This window comes from Mauremys reevesii, linkage group 1 (genome assembly GCF_016161935.1).
Source record: "Mauremys reevesii isolate NIE-2019 linkage group 1, ASM1616193v1, whole genome shotgun sequence".
Lineage (NCBI taxonomy): Eukaryota > Metazoa > Chordata > Testudines > Geoemydidae > Mauremys > Mauremys reevesii.
The window spans coordinates 226,130,887-226,155,714 of NC_052623.1; the positions used below are offsets into that span (position 1 = coordinate 226,130,887).

Consider the following 24,828-nt stretch of genomic DNA (forward strand, 5'->3'; position numbering starts at 1 on the left):
TTCCACGGCATGAACCTGCCCCATTAACACCATGATGTCCACATTGCCAGGGCCCGTACTTTGTGAGAAGTCTATATTCATGTCTATGTCCTCATCACTCTCATCACTGCGCTGCTGTAGCCTCCTCACCTGGTTTCGCTTTTGCAGGTTCTGGTTCTGCATATACTGCAGGATAATGTGCATGGTGTTTACAGTGCTAATAATTGCCATGGTGATCTGAGCGGGCTCCATGATCCCAGTGCTATGGCGTCTGCACTGAAAAAAGATGCAAAACTATTGTCTGCCGTTGCTCTGATGGAGGGAGGGGCAACTGATGACATGGCTTACAGGGAATTAAAATCAACAAAGGGGGTGGGTGGCTTTGCATCAAGGAGAAACACAAACAACTGTCACACAGAATGGCCCCCTCAAGGATTGAACTCAAAACCCTGGGTTTAGTAGGCCGTTGATTTCACGGAGGGAGGGGGGAGCAAATGAATACAAATGAATACAAAACAAATCTGATCTATTTCTTGTTTTGATCCACTCCATCTATCTTATGCATCTTAGGCTGGCAGCAGATGGTGCATAATGACTGGTAGCTATTGTCATCTCCTGGGTGCTCGCCAGAAGACGGTGCAGTATGACTGGGGAATGACCTGGCTGAGTCACTCCCAGGCTCCCCTGACCGACCTCACCGAGGTTGGCTAAAAGAGCACCCAGGAGTACGATGACGATGGCTACCAGTCGTAATGCACCATCTGCTGCCAAAAGGCAATGAGCTGCTGCTGTGTTGCAATGCAATCCCACATCTGCCAGCACCCAGGAGACATACGGTGACAGTGAGCTGAGTGGGCTCCATGCTTGCCATGGTATGACGTCTGCTCAGGTAACCCAGGAAAAAAGGTGCAAAATCATTGTCTGCCGTTGCTTTCACGGAGGGAGAGGGGGGCCTGATAACATGTACCCAGAACCACCCGCGACACTGTTTTTGCCCGATCAGGCATTGGGATCTCAACCCAGAATCCCAATGGGCGGCAGAGACTGCGGGAACTCTGGGATAGCTACACACAGTAGAACGCTCCAGAAGTTGACGCAAGTCTCAGTACTGTGGACGCAATCCGCTGACTTAATGCTCTTAGAGCATTTTGTGTGGGGACACGCACAATTGATTATATAAAAATGATTTCTAAAAAAAAGACTTGTATAAATTCGACCTAATTTCGTAGTGTAGACATACCCTTAGAAACTACAAAGCTCCAAGGCTATTTGTATTAGAGTCTGGCAGCTAAATTCTCTAAAGATTCTGTTTGCACTGGACATGCTGCAACCTAGGGCTACAGGAACTGAGCAGGACTTTCCCTACAATTGTTCCTCCTCTGTACCATGGACTTCTGTGGCTCTGGGCAGAGGAACTGTGGGCAGGGACATTGTCTATCCTGTAATCTCAGTGCTCCCTTTGCTAGAGCCCAGGCAATAAGGAGGAGGAAGGCACCTGATTCAAATACAGAGGGGATAAGTACAAGACTGGGGGGGCGGGGCAGAGTAGATGACAGCAGAGGAGATAGATAGAGACAAAGAGCCTGGGTGTGGAGGGATGGAGACAGTACTGGCTGGGCAAGGATGTTGCGGGGACTTACAGTCAGTGGGGGTGTGGTACAGATTGAATGAGGAGCTGGGGTGAGGGTTGATTAAAATGGATGGTTCGGGTTTTTTAATGGATAGTTTTTATTTAAATCAGATGGCTTTGATTTAAATTAAGTACTGGTTTATTTAAAAAAATAAACCTAACTAAAATTAGAATTTGACAATCTAGGTTAAGGCCTACATTTATAATCTATTAAAATCATTTCAATTAAATGCAAAAAATAATGGTTGGCAGTATTTATTTGTTGCTAAGATTTAAAGAAAGTCAAGCCACAAAACTGATAAAATCACTGGCTAAGCACCTGGAGCGGTAGCTAGTCTGCATGTGTAGAGAGAATAGTTTCTTCATTTCAGTTTATTCAGCTAGTCCAGTTCAATGATTAGTTCATTCAAAGTTAAGAAATTAATTGGGAGCTAAAAAGGCAGGAATACTTATTTTCTTCTTTCAATCTATGAAGTGGGACAAGACAACAACAACAATCTATGAGTAAAAACTAGGTGTGAGAGGTGTGATCTACTAGTCTTAAAATCTCAAAGGATATAAACACCAGAAATAATCAGTTCAATTCACTAATCAGTAGGGCTGTCAACGATTAAAAAATAGTGATTAATTGCATGATTAAATTAATCTTGAGATTAAAAAAATTAATCACAATTAATCACACAATTAATTGCACTGTTAATAATAGAATACCATTTATTTAAATATCTGGATGTTTTCTACATTTTCAAATATATTGATTTCAATTACAACACAGAATACAAAGTGTACAGTGCTTACTTTAGATTTGCACTGTAAAAACCAAAATAAATAGTATTTTTCAATTCACCTAATTCAAGTACTGTAGTGCAATCTCTTTATCATGAAAGTTGAACTTACAAACATAGAATAATGTACAAAAAACCCCTGCATTCAAAAATAGAACAATGCCAATCAGTCCTACTTCTTGTTCAGCCAATCACTCAGACAAACAAGTTTGTTAACATTTATAGATTCATAGACTTAAGGTCAGAAGGGACCATTATGGTCATCTAGTCTGACCGCCTGCACAACGCAGGCCACAGAATCTCACCCACCCACTCCTGTAACAAACCCCTAACCTATATCTGAGTTATTGAAGTCCTCAAGTCATGGTTTAAAGACCTCAAGGTGCAGAGAATCCTCCAGCAAGTGACCCATGCCCCATGCTGCAAAGGAAGGTAAAAAACCTCCAGGGCCTCTGCCAATCTTCCCTGGAGGAAAATTCCTTCCCGACCCCAAATATGGCGATCAGTTAAACCCTGAGCATGTGGGCAAGACTCACCAGCCAGCACCCAAGGGAGAATTCTCTGTAGTGACTCTGATCCCACCCCATCTAACATCCCATGACCAAAGCATGAAGAGGCATATGAATCTTTAGCGCATCTGGCATGTAAATATCTTGCGACGCCAGCTACAACAGTGCCATCCGAATGCCTGTTCTCATTTTCAGGTGACATTGTAATTAAGAAGTGGGCAGCATTATCTCCCGTAAATGTAAACAAACTTGTTTCTCTTAGTGATTGGCTGAACAAGAAGTAGGACTGAGTGGACTTGTGGGCTCTAATGTTTTACACTGTTTTGTTTTTGAGTGCAATTATGTAACAAAAACCCCCTATATTTGTAAGTTGCACTTTCGTGATAAAGAAATTGCACTACAGTACTTGTTTGATGTGACCTGAAAAATACTGTTTTTAATCATTTTTACAGTGCAAATATTTGTAATAAAAATAATATAAAGTGAGCACTGTACACTTTGTATTCTGTGTTGTAATTGAAATAGATATATTTGAAAATGTAAAAAAAAATCCAACAATATTTAATTAATTTAAATTGGTATTCTGTTGTTTAACAGTGTGATTAATCACAATTATTTTTTTAATCACAATTAATTTTTGAGTTAATCGCTTGAGTTAACTGCATTTAATTGACAGCCCTACTAATCAGTTAGTTTTAAATGCACAGCATTTTTTTGATAAAAATTTTTTCTTATGTTTCCAATTCATTTAAGGCAGTTTTATGTTATTTTTTTTAAATGCTGATTTGTGTATTTAATTGAATTTGAATTTCCAGCCAAACAGAGCTTGACAGAAATGGTATAAAAACGAATCATTATCTAGTAAATAAGAAATGCATCATCTGCCATTTTCTAAAATAAAAAAATGTAAAAATGAAGAATCTGAATAAATGTAAGTTGAGCTTTCTAATTGCTTAAATGAATGTGTATAGCTATAGTTAAATATACTTTATCCTTTTGCTTAGCAAAAAGAAGCACCACATTATATAATTATGTAATCGTGATAAATAAACATTTTAATGGTTACCAATAAGAATCAACATTTCTGTAGGAAAATAACTAAAAAGTACAAATGTAAAACATGATTAAAATGGATTAATTAAACTAAGATTTCCTGCATGCTGATTTAAATCATAATTAAAACTGGTGATTTAAGTCACTTCACCCTGGGTAGGGTGGGGAGTGGAGAACCAGAACTGGCTGGGCAGGGAAACTTGGCACAAGAAACCAGGGGCAGCGAGGGAGGAGATTTGGCACTGGGTTGAGTTGCCCAGGATGGAGACTGGGACTGGGATGAGGAGTGGAGACTGGGGCTGGCTCGGTGAGAAGCCGGGGGTGTGGTGGGAAGGAAGACTAGGATGAGGGGCTGGGGGAAGATAGGGCTGGTATGGGAGAGGGAGGTTGGAGAAGATGGGAGAGGAGGTTGGGGAAATGAGGCAGTAAGATCTGTGACCACTAGAGAACATTCCCCTCTAGAACTGGAATAGAACTCAGGATTCCTGAGTCTCAACATTCCTCTGATATCAGCAAATAGCTGTGAAGCTGAATGGCAAATTATGTCTTATCCTCCTCTAGTGCTGCTCCACCTAGGGAATGTCAGCCTTCCACTGATAGCAGTTACTCCGCTAATGCAAGTGGCACACGTCTGTGTGATGGATCTGGGCACAGGCAGCCTTCATTCTGGCATTTCCTATCTTTTGTGTGCTTGACTTTGCACTCTTAATAATGTTCTTTAACGTATTTGTGGGTGTGTGATAGAAAGGAAATATTGGCCAGAGGCTGAAACAAGAAACAAAGAAAAAAAACACGTCCAAGTGAATATTTCTGATTACAAAGAGATGAGCAAATGCTACTGTCTCTAGAGGAAAGCAGTATCAAAATGACTCAAGCAAAACAGTAATTAGAGTGATGTCTTACAAGCCAGGAGGTCCCTAGGGGAATCATGCAGTCGCTTTTCAGAACACGGGTTGAGGATCTCAGAGAGTGAACCTAAATTCAGCATTCTTATAGGTCAGATCCACAGTGGAAAGGTGACTCTAGCCAGGTGTGTTCTTTGGAAAATACCAAGTGGTGTGATAAGTAGGGATGTGTCATGTTAAATGAGCAGGTGGAGTCTGTCAATGGGCAAAGCACATATAGACATGATCCTCGGGAGCTAGGAGCTTTTGTAATTCCACACTGTGGTCAGGGTGTTGGGGGGAGGGGAGAATAGCCTGTTGTATGAAAGAGGTCTTGATATTTATTTAATATATACTGAAGGATGCGGAACATAACTTCACAAAACCTTAATGGCATATTTAAATAAAAATATCAACATATCTATATGTTATAAAACAACCACAGGGTAAGATAATATATCCTACCAACATTTCACCATCAACAGGAATATTTGGTCTAATAAAGGAAGAAACCAATTAGTTAAAAAAGAGAGAGAGTGACAAAACCCTCTCTCCAAGACAGTACTGAGAATCTCAGTGTAGTAGAACTACAACCATTTAGTAGTTCTAAGTAGTTGCTTGTTAGCTGCTCTGTAACAAACCCTGTATTGTCTCTGTGTGGTGAAGATCTATGGAATGAAACCAGGAAGGCTCCGTGCAATTTGTGCTCAGACAGATGGCCTCCGAAGGCTGTTGGTCACTGGCAGAACTGGCTAAACCTCTGGGGCCCTCCCGCACCTGCTGCTGAAGGGTGTGCAGCTAGCAGCTGTTCCTTTTTAACTGTCACCTTGAACTTCTGACTCTTTTCTGGGTAGTCCTCCAAATCCTCCCCTGCTGACTGCACACACTCCTCCATGATATGTCCTGCCTCCAGCAGGGATAGGGGGACTCTGATCTGGAAACTGATAATGATTGGTTGAAACTACTCTACCTGGAATGACTTTCTTGAGCCATTCACCATTCCTTCCCCTGCAGTCCAGATTATATCACAACCTCAACTTTGACATCGCTTCTCTTCTCAGGAGTCAGATTTGAGCCCTTAGCTTGAAACACAGTGAAGGTGGCCTGTGCTTGATGAGAGCCTCCTACCAAATGGGAACGGGATCAGTTTGGTTAATTATTAGTGTTATTTACATAGCCCCATTACCGTGCGTGGCAATTTACAAAAAGAAAAATAGATTAAAGAACAAGTGAAGCATTGGCCTTGAAGACCTGGCAATCTAAAATCACAGCCAGCTGCAGTACAGTTAACAGAGAAAGGGCCAGGTTGTGTCTACAGTTTCCTCCCATTGACTTATTGCTCCCCATATCTCAGGAGAGAGTTTTTGTCCAAAGAGTGTTGTGTAGACATGATCATTTGTTGGCTTCACAGAACAGAAGTGGATTGAAATTGGATTATACTAGTTAGGAGACTGATTTGAACATAAAGTGCGGCTTGAAAGAAGGGACAGGAAGCAAGAAGTGGGAGAAAGAGGTTGTAGGAGAGAAGTTTGGCTGGAGAGCAGGCGGAAATGAGGAGAGAATAAGATTGTAAACTCTGGAGCAGGAACTGTCATTTATGTACTGTACTTAGCACAATGGAGCCCTAATCCTTGATTGGGGCCTCTAGGGCTACTATGGTACAGATAATACATTGTGATCGGTAAGGATAATGATCTTACATTACAGATGTAGCATCTCTCAGCTAGAGAGAACACGTACATACTCTGAGATCCTTCTAGCTGAGAGATACTAACTAAATCCACTAACAGGTCCCACCCGGTTTGTCCCAGTTTGACTTCAGGAGATCTCAGAACAGTCCTTGCGCTGCCCTGCAGTTTTAGAATGCTCTTGCTACAGATCTCCGTGTGGGTTTGTTTGAGTGCTTTGTTGGGTGGGTTTATCTTGCATTACTATGGCCTGCGGTGTATGAGCAGCATGCAGCAGATATGGGCATCCCACTCATTCACTGAAGATGAGATTGCACTTGGTAGGAAGGGTGGTGTAGAGCCACATTGCCTGGAGCGCCCCAGCGAATGGAGGAATAAGTACACTTCTACAGCCCTTTAAAGAGTGCATCATGGTCCTGTGTGTAGGGGGTGGAGCCATGGTCCTGCCCCCAGTCCATCTTCCCTGTAATACTCCCTGTGCCCTGGAAGAATAATTAGGGAGTAGTAGGTGCAATCCAGTTCTGCCTAGCCTTTAGGTGAGCTATGCAAGCAGAGGAAGATCCTAACTCACTCCACTCCCCTCCCCTCACTCCCACTGTGCATCTGTGTGAGGGCTAGTCAGAGTCTAAACCTTAGGATCAGCTCTAAGCCAACATTATGCACTGCTGGGGTTAGTGAGAAATGCCTGCTATTTGCAGGTTATTCCATACCTGTCCATTAAGAGGTTTTTTGCACCTTCCTCTGAAGCATCTGGTGCTGGCCACCATCTGAGACCAGTGGTCTGATCTAGTATGGCACTTCCAGGATTACTATCAATGAGTCTCAGGGTACGTCTACACTACGGGATTATTCCGAATGTACATAAACCGGTTTAGTAAAACAGATTGTATAAAATCGAGTGCACGCGGCCACACTAAGCACATTAATTCGGTGGTGTGCGTCCACGGTCCGAGGCTAGTGTCGATTTCTGGAGCATTGCACTGTGGGTAGCTATTCCATAGCTATCCCATAGTTCCCGCAGCCTCCCCCGCCCCTTGGAATTCTGGGTTGAGATCCCAGTGCCTGATGGGGCAAAAATCATTGTCGCGGGTGGTTCTGGGTAAATGTCGTCAGTCATTCCTTCCTCCGGGAAAGCAACGGCAGACAATCATTTCGCGCCCTTTTTCCCTGGATTTCCCTGGCAGACGCCATAGCATGGCAACCATGGAGCCTGTTTTGCCTTTTGTCACTGTCATCGTATGTGTACTAGATGCCGCGGACAGAGGCGATTCAGCAGCGCTACACAGCAGCATTCATTTGCTTTTGCATGACAGCAGAGATGGTTAGCAGCCGTTCTGTACCGTCTACCATGCCATTGTAAATTGTAAATTGGCAATGAGGTGATGGTTACCAGTCGTATTGCACTATACCTTCTGCTGCTGTCATAGGTGCCCCTGGCTGAGATCAGCCGGGGGCGCAAAAGACAAAATTGGGAATGACTCCCCGAGTCAATCCCTCCTTTATGGTATCTAAAAATAGAATCAGTCCTGCCTATAATACGGGGCAAGTGTACTAGAGATCCAGTGTATCAGAGAACCAGAGAGCACAGCCGCTCCGTGTCAGATCCCGCAGGAATGATGAGCTGCATGCCATTCACAGGGGGTGCTCCTGCAACAACCCCACCTGTTGCTTCCCTCCTCCCACAGCCTTCCTGGGCTACCATTGCAGTGTCCCCCCGTTTGTGTGCTGAAGTAATAAAGAATGCAGGAATAAGAAACAGTGACTTGTTAGTGAAATAAAATGAGGGGAAGGCAGCCTCCAGCTGCTATGATAGTCCAGGCAGTACAGAATCTTTTCTTTACACATGAAGGGCAGGGGCTGATGGAGCTCAGCCCCCAGTTGCTATGATGAAGACGGTTACCAGCCGTTCTGTACCGTCTACTGGGAATGACCGGGAGGCCAGTCAGGAGTACTTATGGGATGATGACGAGGATGGAAACCAGTCGTATTGCACTACACCATCTGCCACAAGGCTGATGATGACGACAGATATCTGCCATAGTGTACCATCACCCACCAAGGAGGTGGGGGTGAGGATGCTACAGTTCAGTGCCGCAGCATCGCGTCTACCAGCAGCATTCAGTACACATAGGGTGACATTTAAAAGAGTCAAGAGATGATTTTTTTCCCTTTTCCTTCCGGGGGTGGGGGTACATTGAAAAGCTATGCCCTGAACCACCGCGGACAATGTGTTTGACCCTACAGGCATTCGGAGCTCAGCCAAGAATGCAAATGCTTTTCGGAGACTGCAGGAACTGTGGGATACCTTGAGTCCTCAGTCCCCCCTCCCTCCATGAGTGTCCATTTGATTCTTTGGCTTTCCGTTACGCTTGTCATGCAGCAGCGTGCTGAGTCCCTGCTATGGTGTCTGTCTGGAGATTTTTTAAAAATGCTTTGGACTTTCGTCTTCTGTAACGGAGCTCTGATAGAACAGATTTGCCTGCCCATACAGCGATCACATCCGTACGGTCCATGCTGGAGCTCTTTTTGGATTTTGATTTCGGACTGCATCGCCACCCGTGCTGATCGGAGCTCCACGCTGGGCAAACAGGAAATGATATTCAAAAGTTCGCGGGGCTTTTCCTGTCTACCTGGCCACTGCATCCGAGTTCAGATTCCTGTCCAGAGCGGTCAGTGGTGCACTGTGGGATACTGCCCGGAGGCCAATACCTTCGATTTGCGGCCACACTAACCCTAATCCGATATGGTAATACCGATATTAGCGCTACTCCTCTCGTTAGGGAGGAGTACAGAAACCGGTTTAAAGAGCCCTTTATATCGATATAAAGGGCCTCTTAGTGTGGACGGGTGTGGCGTTAAATCGGTTTAACGCTCCTAAAACCAGTTTAAACGCATAGTGTAGACCAGGCCTCAGGCTGATGTGGAAAAAGGAGAGGAATAAATATAGACCTTTCCAAGAGTAGCCCCTTCACAGAGGCAAGTGTATAGATTCCATTGTATAGATCATTAGACTGGGAGTTGGGAGACCTGAGTTTTATCTCCCACTCTGTCCCAGACTTGTTCTGTGACCTCAGGCAAGTGACTTTAACCAGGGCCGCCCAGGGGGTGGGGGTGGGGCGAGTGGGGCAATTTGCCCCAGGCCCCGCTGGGGCCCCCACGAGCGTTTTTGGGGCCCCTGGAGCGGGGTCCTTCACTCGCTCCGGGGGCCCCGGAAACCTCTCGCGGGGCCCGGGGCCCCGGAGCTTCTTCCGCTCTTTGGTGGCAATTCGGCGGCGGGGGGACCTGCAGCAGGGAGTCCTTCGGCCCCGGGACCCATCGCCAAAGACCCCAGGCCCCCTGAATCCTCTGGGCGGCCCTGACTTTAATCAACCTCGGCCTCTGTTTCCCAAATGGGGAAAAGTTATACTTATCCTTCTTTGTAAAGCAGCTTGAGATCTGCAGATTAAAAGTGCCGTGTAAATGCTAAGTATTCCTTCTGAAGGGATGTGTCAGAACCTCTCTCTAATGGGATGGCCTTGGCCCAGTGTAACAAGAATGTCCTGCCTAATGAATGTCACCTACTCTTCTATGCCATTTCAGAGAAGTAAGGAGCACAGATCAGAGCCACACACTTTGCACAAGCAAGAGATGAAAGCAAGTTGTAGGGACAGTACTGAAGGTGCAGGTGGCACTGATCTCACATTTGCCAAGTTACATGCCCCATATCAAAACCAGTGGGTCAGAGGATTTTTAAAGTAGTACCTGACCAGCTTGCTGTGTTGATTGTTGGCCTCAAAAGATTATTGCTAGGATTGAATGAACATAGGGACTCAGTTCTTCTCTTATCCCAGGAGCGGTGAGCCTATCTTGAGGAGGGTTAGAGCTCATTAGAGCCATGCAAGGGAGCAACCCAGGAGTGAATGATCACAGAGATGGAATTCTGTTCTCAGAGCCGAATATAACATTCCTGATGGTCTAGTACATGTGTTTATGCCAAAGTGGCTTACCCCCAGTTAGTTAGTGCTGTGCTGGTGGCATTCTTTGATGCCCTGCAGGGATCAGAGAGAGGGTTCTGGGATTGACTTGGCCAAGGGCCAAGTATTTACAATAAGGCACAATAAAATGCAACGTGTTTTTCTATGGTGTGCCTCATACACAATGATCCCGTAATGGTGATTTAATTAATAAGCATGGATAATGTGCTTGTCACTGTAGATGGCACAAAATAAAAGCAGTCTTTTCCTCTGCAGAGCTCAATTTAATAGCAACATGCTGCACAGTTTTCTTGACTTGCATATACAAGTAGTTTGTGTGTACAATAGTGCAGTACGTTGTATCCCAGGCTACTGGGATTTCCTTGAATTAAATCATTAAGACTTGAGATTGGTGTATAGAACCATCAGATATATTGAATACCTCTGCACTTCATAGTTCTCCGCATAGTACTGACTAAATTCCTAGGTCATGTCCCACTATGTATTGGGCTCAGTGTGAAACCATGTATGGATTCCTTGGGGTCAGACTTCTCTTGATTGTTCCACAGCCTTGTTACAGAGGGGATCTCCCTGGGACACCACAAATGCCTGCATAGCATGGGGTAGGCCATGGAAGATATTGGGGTACTAAAGCCAAGTTTCAGGGTTGATGATTGAGGCTGGGAAAAGTGGGATACTAAAGTAGTGGTGTTTAATTCTTTTATCAGCGAGAGGATTAGGAGTCACAGGCCAAGGAGAAGAAATAGTTCCTGAGATGAGTCTTAGGGAAAGCTGGGGAACCAGTTTGGCACAAAGAGACAAGGAAGCTATGCCACCTCGTGGTAAGGGCATCGTGTGGGAAGGATCTACCAGCATAGAGAATGGGTTTGGGAGAGAAAGAGCGGAGCCCAAACTAAGAAGTAATGGCAATGGGAGGGGAGATAACACAAGGGACCTTGGAGACTAGGAAGTAGATTTTCTGCTAGATGCTGAAATGGGCAGCAAAGACCTCTGAGGACAGGAGTGCTATGCTCCTGCTTTTGGGCATGGGTGAGGAGCCAAGGAGGTACATTTTGAACAGTCAAGTTTGCATGCAGGACTGGGGCTTAGGGAAACCATGGAGGAAGGAACTACTCTAGCCAAGACTGTAGACTTAGGGATGAATATGTGCTTTAGCAGAAGAGTTGCCACAGACACAATCTTGACAGAGACTAAAGTTGGAAGGGATGGGTAGATTTATGGAACTGGGGTAGGTAGAAAGCAAAGTGGCAATTTGGGGTCAGAGTAGCGAACCCTACTGTACAATGGCAGCTCTGAGCAACTATGAAGCTGGCCCCCTCTTGTGGTTGGAAGACACCCCTATAGTCTCTCTATGTATATGCAGCCAAGTCATGTGGAGTGTGAGGGCCAGGGCACGTACAGTAAAGGAAACACCAAGCTGTCCTGAGGTGAGGACATACAGTAGCTATGTAATTATGTTTCACCTCCTCCTAAGGGAGTGTCTGGCTGTGAATTCAGCACTGACTGTGTGGTAAGAAGGGAGGAACAATACAGATTTTTGTGAAGTCTGAAAGAAGCTGGATGTGTGCGAATTTTAACCTCATTAATTTAGCATTTAGAGACTCAGGCTACCCCTGAAAAACAAAAGTTTTGCTGCAGTAAGCGGCAGTGTGAATGCAGCTTTGTCGGCAGGAGCGCTCTCCTTCCAAAAAACTGAATACCACTCGCGGGGGTGGAAGTATTTTGTCGGCTGACCAAAAGTGTTTACACATGCCGACTTTTAGCTGACTCGGTGCAGTGTTTAGAAAACCACCTGTGTAGGAAATTGATACGCAAGGTTAAATTTGGAAAGGGGGAAGGCAAGTGGGGAATAGCTAGAGGAGAGGAGAGATGAGGCCAAGGGCTAAAACCTTAGTGGAGAAGTTCGTTCCAGACAAAGGGGAGTTATGGGGTGAAAATAGAAGAGCAAGGATGCGCAGGGTCATGGTGGGTAATATCAAGCAGTCAGGAGGGAGGGAGCCAGGGCTAGAGAGAGCAAGATCATTGACTACGCAGAAAGGGCAGTTTCAGTGGTCTGGAAGGAGAAGAGGGTGGACTGAAAGCATGCTGGGAGACAGGAGGAGGAGAAGACTTTTCCCAGGACTTTGGTAGGAAATGGCAGGTCGGACAGTAGTGAATGAGCAGGAGAGAGTCTAACGATGATGGCAGTGAACTTAGTATCAGGGAAGATATCAGTGAGTGGTTAATTGTTGCAGTGATCTTGCTGAGGAGAAAGGACTATGCGGTAGATAGACAAGGTGAGTGGGTCTAGGACTGGCATATGAGGCACTATTTTTAAAAAGATGATGCCCAAGAAGGCATCTACTATAACTGGAAGGAAAGAGGAAAGGAACAAGCGAGATGAAAAAAGAGGAAGGCTGGGAAGCAGACCTGAGGCAATAGATTTGACAGTGATGATTTAGCTAAGATTCTCGTCCCCGTGTTAGAATTTTGTCTAAGTCATGTGCCGACAGAACCTGGGACCAACTCCCTATTTAGTTTTGTTTCATGCTTATAGCACACTGAAAGGCACAGATGTTGTACTGCATGTCTGTAACTTCCTAGTGGCTTGATTTATTTGTGGCAGTCAGTTTCCGGTGTGTGCAATTCTTGGAGGAGATGTTTTTGTGTTTTGTAATCAACAGTTAAGTAAATAAATATGAGGTCCAGAAAACAGTGACATCCCACTAGCCATTCACTAAAATTATACCACCAGATTGAAAAGATGGGTCAGATAATTTCCCTACGTCTGATTTACTTAACCCTTTTTGGGATACTGTTAGGCCATCACTGTCAGAGATCGCTTACCCATGCCGCTCATCAGAGTACTTCCCAATGCAAATATTCTTTTCTTGCCTTTGGAATGGACCAGATTGCACCAAGGAGCAGGTATTTTTACACCATTTCATAGTAGAGACTATCTGCAGAGACCACTATTCACTCCCACCCGGTACAGAATAGAATCTCTAGTCCCCCACTTTCTCCTTTCTGCGAGCACATGCTCACTGATACACAGGGTTTATCCCAAACTAGTGGGGAAAATTTCTATGAGAGTGCCTTGTACAAGCAATATTTTGTCACTGGAAGACAGCAAAGAATAGCTGAGAAATTGGATTGGGACATATTTCTCATGGCTTAGGGGCCTGCTTTGACTTCTTCTGCAGTGATGACTACTACTTCTAAGAAATGAGCAGAGTTAGGAATGGAGAATCACAGATGCTTTGTGCTTCTCTTAGGAAAACCTTGGTGGAATTTACTGAATCCAGGTAGCTGCAATCTGGAGTGAGTTGGGATGAGAGACAGATCTAATGCTGCTGGGGATAGACATCTAATAGGAGTGAGATGCAAACCTGCTTCAAATGCACAGGGCTGTAAAGAGAACAACAAGCAGAGCAAGAACCTGAGGGAGACTCTTTCTTTGCTGCACTCTCTGTTTTTTCATCCTGTGCTTCCAAGGGGAAGGCTTCAGGGAGGATAAAGGGCTTTCTGGCGGAGGGCTACAGTTGGTATGTTGGCTAGAGCTTCATGAAATCCAATGCGCAGTTCAGACAGAGGAGACACAACTGTTGGCAGGTTCCTGTGACTGTGGAAGGCCTCAACGGGAGTTATTCTAAGAACACAACATGCGATCGGATTACTGAGCTCTAAAAAATGAGCCATCTGACAGTATGCGACAGCTCCCAGCCCATTCCAGCCAAGTGAAGACATGGCATGAGGCTTTGAATATCCTGCAGCCAGGTTTGTGATGGAAACAAACTGCCCTCCATAGAATGAGAACCCACAAACTTCTAAAAATCCATCACATGCGCACCTCTGGCTTTTAATAGGGGGGACAACAGATCTTTAGAATTGGCTTCTCTTGGGGTTATATGACCTTCTTTTAATATGTTCCCATTAGGGATGTTCTCGGGTTTAGCACACTCCATGATTGTGTCTATCCCTGGATTGCTAATATCTCTGCATGGTCACCTGCATTTGCTACTGGAGCCTTTAGCAAGTAATGCACCCTGCTGCCTTTCTGTCTCCTGGCTTGGTATGGAAAGTGAACCTTCAGGGAGAGGAAGGTGGAATGAGGTAATGAGAAATGGAAAGCAAAGCACGGAAGCTGGAAAAGAGGGTGACTGCGTGATTGGATACAAAAGAGCTAAATTCTGCACCAGGTTCTGACACATGCGACTTGAGTGACTGTAATGGAATTGCATAGGGTCTACATCTGTGCAGAATTTTCCCTGGTTTGTCAGTAATGGTCTCAGTGATATTCGTGAGGGGATTGGGCTCGCTTTGTGTAACCCACAGACTTGAATGGAGTTGCACCATAGATACATTTGCCCCGTAAAGCTTATTTTTTCTGGTTTGTGATTGTCTGAAATTCTTCTTGTAAAATTCTCGCTGGGTCAGTTCTCCCTTCCTCTCTCTTTCACTCCCCATTACTCTTCGGGTACGTCTAGACTACCCGCCGTATCGGCGGCTAGTGATCAATTTCTCCGGAATCGATATATCGCGTCTCATCTAGACACGATATATCGATCCCCGAAAGCACTCCCGTCGACTCCGGAACTCCACCAGCACGAACGGCGATAGCGGAGTCGACAGGGGGAGCCGCAGACGTCGATCCCGCGCCGTGAGGACGAGAGGTAAATCGATCTAAGATACTTCGACTTCAGCTACGCTATTCACGTAGCTGAAGTTGCGTATCTTAGATCGATCCCCCCGCAGTGTAGACCAGCCCTTCCTCTGCAGCCCACCCCCTTTGTAGACATACACATTCTCTCACACTTCATTAGAGACAAACAGGTTTTGAGGAGCTCACTTTGTTCTGTCTAGCTTCCATTGTTCACCGTTGTCAGATTTTCTTTCTCCAGCACCCCCCTGCTCTGGCAATGCAAGTCTGCGAGGCTACCGGCCTGAGTCAGCCAGATGGAGGCTTTGAAAGCCATAAATATTATTCTTGGCACTAGAGAAAGGTCGGTTATCAGGCTGATGTTGACATCTCGCTAGCAAATGGTCTCAGCTTTGTAGAAATGGCTATGCTGGTTGAAAAACAGCCAGGTGGTAGGTAGTCTAATAGCATCTGCTCCCACCTAACTCTCTCCTGGGCTTGTCGCTGCGTTAGTTGGCACTGTGAGAATAGGAGAAGTCAGCAGCACTATGTTGGGCATCAAATAATTCCATCTTTGTGCGTAGCAGAGCAGCGAAAACTGGAAAATCCGTGTGGCTAAGGGCCTGCTCCTTCTCCCAGTGAGAACAAGGGGAGCCTCTCTAACAACATGAGCAGGAAACGGATTGAGACTTAAGTGGACAGAGTGCTGGAGACAGCCATGTCTGTGCTTCGTTACATTTCATGAACATAACCTAAACTATCCTGTAGCTGCAGCTCCCTCTGTCAACATCAGCTAAAAGTGACATGGAAAAGACACCAAAAAGAAGTGTTTGTGCCCTTTTGTGTGGCTTTATAATTGATAAAGTTTGGATTTTTTTATTATTTAAAAAAATTCTTCATGTTTTTACTTTAGAAATGTCAAGATTAAGTGTTTCTGCTGGAAGTCTCCTTGGAGGACTTGGGGATCTAGAGTGAGAGCTTTCTCAACCCTTCATAAAGGGCCCGGGTATTGAATTTTTAACAGAGAGAGCTTTTCTCCGAATTGTTTATCCACGTGTTTGAGTTAAATAGGTGTTTAAAAAAACCCAAACCAAATAACCCCTCTCCACAGAGAGCTTTAAACCATCCAAATAAAATATCACTTCCCCTCCCAATTATCATTATTTTGATATTTGTGATGTTCTAATCCCACTAGTTTTCCAAGCATTCATGCAGCCTTCCATGGAAAACAAGGCGGACAAGACCTGAATTTTTAAGGTTCAGTAGAAAAAGAGCAAGAAGAAAACCCCTCAGAACTTTATTGATCACAACCAGCCATTAAAAGGACACAAAACTGGATTTTTTATAGATCATTGTAAATTGCACAAAGGCAATATCAGGAATAGAATTTTCAGTCGAGACTTCTGCTCTTTTAAACACTGTCCTCTGCCACATGAACTAAATGAGAACATTCCTGACCTAGGGGATAGCATTAGGGCTTATCTCCTCCCTGAAGGCTGCATCTTCTTGCTGAGATCATCTCTCTCTAAACTTTGGTTTGCATTATTTCCTTGTTCCAGGCCGAAATGAGCTGATTGCCCGCTATATTAAACTGAGAACAGGGAAAACACGCACAAGGAAACAGGTAGGTGTGAAGTTGACTGTGTTACACTGGCTGCTTTGTTTGTGTCCCTAGGGATGGAGAGGGCTTGTGTGAACTAATTGGCTCTCTGCTGGCTGCAATTAGTCTCTGCCTTTTGGAAAGAGATCATCGCAGTCAGCTGGATAATGAGAGTTGTGAGTTTAGTCAATCTGAGTGTCTTCAGATTGGACTGTAGCACTACCACACAGTGACACAGGAAACTTCCTGCAGTGACATGTTCAGTGAGATATTAAATGTTACATTTTTGGGTTAGTGAGAAAGGCAAGACCGGGGTAGTCAATAAGACCCTGGGCCAAATCTGGACAGCCAGAACTTTTTAACGGACTGTGAACTCTTTTTATTTACTTCTTAATGTATTATTGTTGTTGTTGTTGTTATTTTTGTATTATTTTCTCTGGAGTTTGGACCTCCAAGAAATATCTTGACCAAGAAATGTGGACCTTGACAAAAAATAATTGATTACCCCGGCCTTGGTGTATGGTGCCTTTCTCCCCCTCCTTGTCAGTCACTGGTAGTTGTTACCATCTAATGGGTGACACACATGAATGTGTTCGCAGTCTCAATCCTGTCCTCTGTAGACAAGAGTCCCATCACCGTAATTGGTCCTCTTTTGGGCCGTCTCACTCAAAATGTCAAAAAATGAGCCGCCTTAGGAACAGAACTCCTACAGATGGTCCTTCCAGGTCAGGGATTAAAACAGTGGTTCAAGCTGTTTAGACTAATGTGCCATTGCTGGAGACACACACAGAACTTCAGGTCTCTAGACCTTTTGGTCGAGAACCTTTCAGGCACACCCAAGTTCAGAGTTAGCATTAGCTCCTCTCTTAACTCCACCACTTTATAAAGAAGCTGGGCGGAGGCTCAGCCCTCGTTTCTCTCAGCTGTCTAATGATGGCCGTGTACCTGTTATTGGTATTTACTGATTTTTCCCTGAACCATTCTTGGGTTTTTTAAAAAGCCAGTGTTCCGGTTTTATTGACTTTTCACCCACATTTTGGCTGTTTTGGGACCTGGGGATTTTTTTGCAGGGGAAGCAGACAGGGCGATGTTGAAGGGCTGGGGTCAGCAGAAGGCTCTCCCTAGGAGAGGGGATCCGTATTCACAGCTTGCAGTCTTCCACTCAGCGCCGGCCCACAATATTTTGGTACCTGAGGTGGGGAGCTCAAATGACGCCCCCGTGCCCCCTCACAGCAGCAGCAGCAGACACAATTTTCTACACTCTGGGTCCTAGTGACACCCCCCCACACACAGTCTGGCACCTGAGGTGGCCGCCTCAGTTCGCCTCATGGTAAGGCCAGCCCTGCTTCCACTCCTCTCCTGATCCCAACTTTAGCACAGCCCCAGTGCACAGAGCCCCATCAGCTGCCTCTGCTAGACAGAGCCCCCTGCTGACCCCAGCCCTTCAGTGCAGCCCCGTCAGCTTCCTCTGCACAGTGGGGGAGCGAGACAGGCAGGGAGCCAGGTCCCAGCAGCGAGACTGCCCTGCCGCTGCAGGGAGTGGAAGGCTTCCGCAACTGCTACATGGTGAGTGTCCCTTCCCCCCTTCCCCTGTGAGTACTGGGCACCCCTCCTGCCCTCCGCCCACTGCCCTTTGTTTATGGTTGTCACTGGTTTTTAAATAAAGCCCAATAATTTCCCAGGATATAAAAATAAAAATGGCAAATGAAGGGCCTTCAGCATAGCCCAAGGTGGGAGGGGGAAAAGTCAAGCAAGTCAGAGGAGGCTGGGGAGGAGGGATTTAGGTATGAACTCACTTTGGGAAGCATTCCTTCTACCTGGATGAGGCCATAACATGGTACCATAAGGGGAGAGGTCTCCTACAAGGCTTAAAGAGTCTGCTTACATGTCACAGAAGGGCTGTGATTTCACAAGGCCCTTTCGGTCAGTGGAGACCTCTAATATGACACCTGCAGCATGATCAGATTGGGCTTGTTTGCACTTGGGAGAAAGTCTCACTGCAACCTCTCTTTAAAAAAAAGAAAAGAAAAAAAAGAAACTAAAAGGATCACTAATTCCCCGTCACACAGACATCATGGGCTTCTGTTCAGTACTGCAGGCAACTCCCAAGATGTCCCCTTGAATGAGGATGGCAATTGTTTTTCAATGCAGGTGTCTAGTCACATCCAAGTGCTGGCGCGTCGGAAAGCCCGGGAGATCCAAGCCAAGCTAAAGGTATGCTGGGCATCCTTACCCATAACACACACACACCAGCCAGTGTTAGGGGGGAGATCAGCAGTTAAACTGCCATAAGCTGGGGAGGAAGAGGCACTTCCCAGGAAGTGCTGAGCTAACACTTGTATTGTTATGGCTCTGTGGTGCTGGAGGCAATTTCTATTTAAAGAATGAAGAAACAATGACTTTCATTTCTATGGGCTGATTTACCTCTGGTGTATGCCGCCGTAGTGTACATCACTGGGCTCACAGTGGCAGAACATACATAGGGGTGGGGTAGGGGTTGTGGTGGCATAAAGTGGCCACAACCTCCCATCTTTTTGCTGCCCCGGGTTGTAGGAGGGTCAGGATGAGCTGTGGGGATGTGCTGACTCACCACTTCTCCTGTGGCAATCCTGTGGAGCTGCCTGGACAAACTAAAGCTACCCTCGGCTGGCATAACCGTGAGGGGACTACAGTGATGGCAACCAGTACCTCCTCAGGGGACATGCTTCTGCTGGGGAGGGACATCCCTTGCAAATTGTGATTCCCTGTGCCAACTGAGGTAACTCTGACCCTGTGTCTAACACAGGTCTGGGGTGAAGAGTGTAATTTAGGACTAAGCTGCTTAGAAGCTGTAGGTGACTTCTGGGCAGTATTAACAGAACTGTTGTATGTCAGACCCAGGAGGTAATTGTCCCATTGTACTCGGCACTAGTGAGGCCTCCGCTGAAGTGCTGGGTCGAGTTCTAGTGCCGCATTGTAGGAAAGATGTGGACAAACTAGAGAGAGTCCAGAGGAAAGCAATAAAAATGATCAAAGGTTTAGAAAACGTGACTGACGAGTAGGCTTGAAAGGATTACATTTTTATCAGTAAATGGTAGTAAACATCAGTTTCACTGTATGCACACAAATCGACTAAATCTATTTTGATCGGTAATAACTGAAAGGTACAGCTAGGCAAAGGAAGAGAAATGCTGCTTGAGAAGGTATCAGAGTTTGATTTAAGAATATTTACTTTGGATGTTTTGACATGTGATGTTGACAATTTGTGTTTTAATGGTTCTAAAGCTTGAACTTTTTCAATCTGAATGTCTACTGGAATTAAAGAATTATTGCCTCACCCCACTACATAATTTCCCACAACTTTGAAAATTTAACTAGATAAAAATAAAAAACCCTTAAAACCCCATAATTTTTGCAACTGAGAAAATGTAAATACGTAAGTAAAAAATGCTTTAAAATAAACATTAATATTATCTGTCAAAATTATAAAAAAAAAAAAAATCAAATTCTACCAAGCCTGCCTAAAAGGAAAGGTTAAAAAAAACCTGGGTATGTTTAGTCTTGAGAGGAAAACTGAGGGGGGAACCTGATAACACTTTTCAAATATGTTAAGGGTTGTTATAAAGAGGATGGTGATCAATTGTTCTCCATGTCCACTGAAGGCAGGACAAGTAGTAATGGGCTTAATCTGTGGCAAGGGAGATTTGGGTTAGATATTAGCAAAAGGCTTGTAACTAAGGATATTAAACATTGAGAGAGGTTACTAAGGGAGGTTGTGGAAACCCTGTCATAGGAGGTTTTTAATAATAGGTTAGAAAAACACTTGTCAGGGATGGTCTAGCTACCCTTGGTCCTGCCTCAGTGGAGGAGGCTGGAGTTGATGACTTCTCGAGGTCCCTTTCAGCCTCCCATTTCTATGACTCCTCAGTGTTCGTTATCAGGAGCTGACTCTCTTTAAATGAGCCAGCTGGACTCAGTCCCGACCAGTGTTGAACTGCATGTGTCTGCGTTTTGAGCCCCAGCTACCACCACACTCTGCACCCCTCCCTCAGTTTCTTTGTAGAACTGTGTGCTAGTTCTGTGATCAGCCAGTCCTGTTTCCAGCTGCTTTGAGAAGGGAAAGAAGTTACAAATTACAGCTGCCCAATTCAAAGCTGCTAGGTATGGCTGTCTGGGCTGGAAGCCTGTGGTGCCAGTAAGCGATCTATTCAGGTGGAGGCTGGCTTGAGAGACGCAGTGCAAGCAGGAAACAACTGCCCACCATGTGAAAAGATTTACTGCTGCTGCTTGTAGCTGTAACCTTGATTCTGTTCCTTGTGCGTCACAGCCCTGGGATTTGGTGTGATTGGAAAGTGAGCCCGCTGAGCCTGCTTCCACTTAACACCTAGGGGCAAGGAGACTTCATTCTCAGGGAATGAAGGTGTCTTGGGGAGCTCCATTTCTAGCTTCCTTTTACATTTCCTTGGTCCATGCTGTGAGCTCTGCTCAGATGCCTGCAGTGAACCATTTCCCAGCACCAGTCAGTTCCTTTCTGACCTGCAGAGGCAAGTCTGCCACGCTCATTCAACTTACTTACTTACTTCATTTCCCCCGCTCATCTTTGTAGAGGGAGTAGATACAATCAGAGAGGTTACTGCCCTTCTCCCAAGTTCCTGCTGGCAGCTGTGTGCTCTCCTGCTGCTGGTTCCCCTTCCATATCAAATACACATTTTGTGTTTATACCCTGGAGATCAGATCTGCCACGTTCTGATTTATTTGGCAATTAGTGTAGTGCTATTTCCACAGCACAAACAAGAGTGTATTCTGCAGCTGTCCACTGTGCCTGTAACAGGCTTTTGCACCACGTTCAAGATGAATTTAACAAAAAAGATGGGATAAAGCTTGAGGAAAAATACTTCCCCAGGAGACAGCAATTTTCTATGTCCTAATTGGCTAAAATATCTGTCGCCTGCACTAAAGCCAGACTGAAAAATGATCTTCAAAGAAAAAAGGGAGTGGGGAGGGGGTTGTGTCCTTATTTCTTTCCTTACAAAGTATAAGAAGGGCTTGGGGCTGGTGGAGGACATTTTTGTTCTTGCTTTAGCAATATGAGGAATATCAAGTCTGCTCTTTCCTATTTTTGCTGGAAGTCTAGAGAAATTGATTCAGAGCTTTCTCATCCCTTAGCTGAAGGGGAAGGGATCAGTGCTGAATCTTTTAACAAAGACAAGTTTGCTCCCAACTCTTGTCAGGCATTTGAATTAATAAAATTCAAACAGGTGGGAAAAAGGGTTTTCAATGGTCGGATTGAAAATCCCTTCTGCTCTCAGTTGCCCACATTTCACTTCTTAAATGATCGTGTGTTGTTATTCTGCAAGTTCGCTGTCTTTTCTTTATATCTTCCACATAAAGCAGAGCAGATTACAGTTGAATTTCAAATGTAAAAAACAAACAGGAAAAAAAGCCTTAGCGGCAATTGGGAAAGTCTTTTTACATCATCAAGAAGCAAAAATGGACATAAACCTTTTTTTAAAATTTAGCAGGTCATCTTTTAAAATATTTTCCTAAAGCCTTATTTAAATATGACTCTGCAGAAGCTTCCCCTGGCTTTTGAACACTTCTAGGCTTTCTCAGCAGTTAAAAATATTTCCCTTCCACATACTGAGTGATACCAACACAGAGATATCAGCTGGTTCTGCTGAGGCTCCATGGAAAACACTATAGCTGGAGACCATTTCCTCTGTAGAGGCTCATTTATTTTCAGGGTTTTTTTACTTCCTCTGATTTTTTTTAATTAGTAGCATTCAGGGAGTTTTGAGGGAAGAGGAGATTGGGAAAAGGGATGGAGACTCTAGGGAGAGAATTTATTTTAGGTGTTAAAGCCAGCTGCTCTGACTCTGAATATACACAAGAGCAGAGCTGCTGAGGAAGGAGTGCCTCTTTTCTTCACTTGTAAGAGGTCGCCTGTTCCAGTTGCTTATTAAAATCATCATCCCACCTATGACATCACTGTCACAATTATGATGTCACAGACAGAAGAGAGTTTGAAAGGTAGGGACTGGATGTAGAAGCGGCGAACGGAGGGTGGGAGGATAGTGGCCCTGCCTGCTGCCGATGCTCCCTAGCTGGGAAGAAGAGTACTGCTTTTAGGAGGAGCCTTGAGGTCCCTTCTCCACATATTAAACCTCCTAGTGACTGCATAGTGTCATTACCCACAAGCATAAATGCCCAACTCCATAGCACAACTAAGGCCTTGTCTGCACTTGTGGTGGCATGTAGCAGTGAAAAGCTCTGGCAGGGGAGAGGCAGTGTAGACCAGGGAGACACTGCTTGGTTGTGCAGGGTATATACCCTAGGGTTCAGCCATGTGGGGCACTCTCCTCTGCTCGTCTAAACTGTGCCTCACCGTCTGTGCTGCTGCTTATAGCCATGCTAGCTGAGCATACAGTATCTGTACTCTACACACCACCACAAGTGTTGCCATCCCAGAAAAGGCAAGCAGGGCTTTCCTGCTGTACATACCTGGGAGTGGTTTTCTGGTTGCTTACAACTTATTTTCCCCCTGAAAAAATGGATCGTAGCAAAGCGACCAATCCTCACTTAGACCAGCCCAAGTGCCAGGGTGGAGGGGATTGTTTTGTGGTGAGGAGCTGTTTTTGTGTTACCCCTGAGTCAGAGTCTAGATTTTTATTAATGGAAAAGTATCTGTCCCATCCCAGCTCCTTGCCAGTAATTCAGAAATGGCTGGCGGGATCTGACTCACACTTCCAGTAACAAAACCTCACCGCCACAGAGCTGAGACTGAGTGTGAAAAGCTTCAGAGCAAAGGGAGAAATGTTGGGAAAGTTCTGAGCAAGCGATCACCAGATTTTATAATGGAAGTTAAATACCAGTCTTAACTATGGTGAGCTCTGTGCATTAGAAAGTCACTTGTGGTCCTGTCGAATGGCTTTACTGGCCTGATTTTTCAGAGATGCTGAGCACGCATTTCCCTGATTGAAGTTCATGGGAGTCCTGGGTGCCCAGCACGACATCAGGCCATATATTTTTTATTATAATCACCATGTCTTTTTTTCCCTTCCTCTCCCCCCTAGGATCAGGCAGCTAAAGATAAAGCCATGCAGAGTATGGCTACAATGTCATCTGCCCAGATCATCTCTGCAACTGCCTTCCACAGTAAAATGGTATTGCCTGGCCTCCCGCGACCAGCCTACCCTGCTGTGTCTGGGGTGAGTGAAGTGTCTCAATGGAAATGGGGCAGGAGAGTCAGCTAGAAATAAGAGTTAGGAACTGTGATAGAAACACACCCCAGAAACAGACCACAGGGGACAAATTCAAAGTGCACCTCATTAACATGAAGGGCAAATTTGCCATGTAACTGCAACATTTAGGGCCTGATTCACCTCTCAAGCTGGTGTAAATCAGGAGTAACTCCAGTGAACTCAGTGGAGACGCACTAAAACCAATGTAGATGAGAGGAGCGTTTGTGATGTTAATCACCAGTGATGATGTAGGATGTCTGTGCTGTCTTTTTTGGCACATGGTTCTTTTGTATTGAGCAAATCCATTCTTGCCATCCTTCCCCAGCCCCCTCTTGGGCACGTACAGTCACGAGTGCTTGGATACCATGGTGACAGGTGACCTCATATAGAAGCCTAAAGAGATGAGGCCTGCTCCAAAGCCCACTGATGTCAATGGGAAAGACTTCCATTGACCACAGAGCCCTTTGAACCAGGCCATGGAACTTTAAGATTCTCTGTGCCCTGCAGGATGAATCCCACTGAGACCCTGATGGGAGGGATGCTCCTTCTGTCCAGGGCTCTGGGACTGTATGGTTCAGGGGCTGTGCTAAGAGGGTGATGGAGGATCAGACACATAATGCAGCCAGCATTAAATCAGTCACCTGAATGCCACAGCTGCTGCTTACAGTAATGGGAATCCCTCCACATTGAGAAGTTCAGATTGCTCTTTTTTTTTCTTTTCTTTTTTTGGTACTGCCCGTTGTAATGCAGTCATGTAAAGATCAGGAATTAACCTGATAAATAAGGAGGAGACATGAAGTCTGGACTCTGCACGCTGCAGGCCTAGTTGTGTTCCTCCCTCACCCTCCAGTTGCTGTCACCTCCCTGTCCCCACTTGGCCATTGTTAC

The 24,828-nt window shown here is 45.2% G+C and overlaps 1 protein-coding gene across 1 annotated transcript in view; it reads left to right on the plus strand.

Annotated features, from left to right (window-relative positions):
• Positions 1-16,729: 16,729 nt before the first annotated feature.
• TEAD4 (TEA domain transcription factor 4) overlaps positions 16,730-24,828 on the plus strand; it is a 30,762-nt gene continuing 22,663 nt past the window's right edge. The window contains exons 1-4 of the mRNA XM_039538214.1: positions 16,730-16,744; positions 18,174-18,286; positions 18,872-18,934; positions 23,773-23,907. Of these exons, the coding sequence (XP_039394148.1) occupies positions 18,284-18,286; positions 18,872-18,934; positions 23,773-23,907 (201 nt within the window). The 5' untranslated portion in view covers positions 16,730-16,744; positions 18,174-18,283. The remainder of the gene's footprint in view (positions 16,745-18,173; positions 18,287-18,871; positions 18,935-23,772; positions 23,908-24,828) is intronic.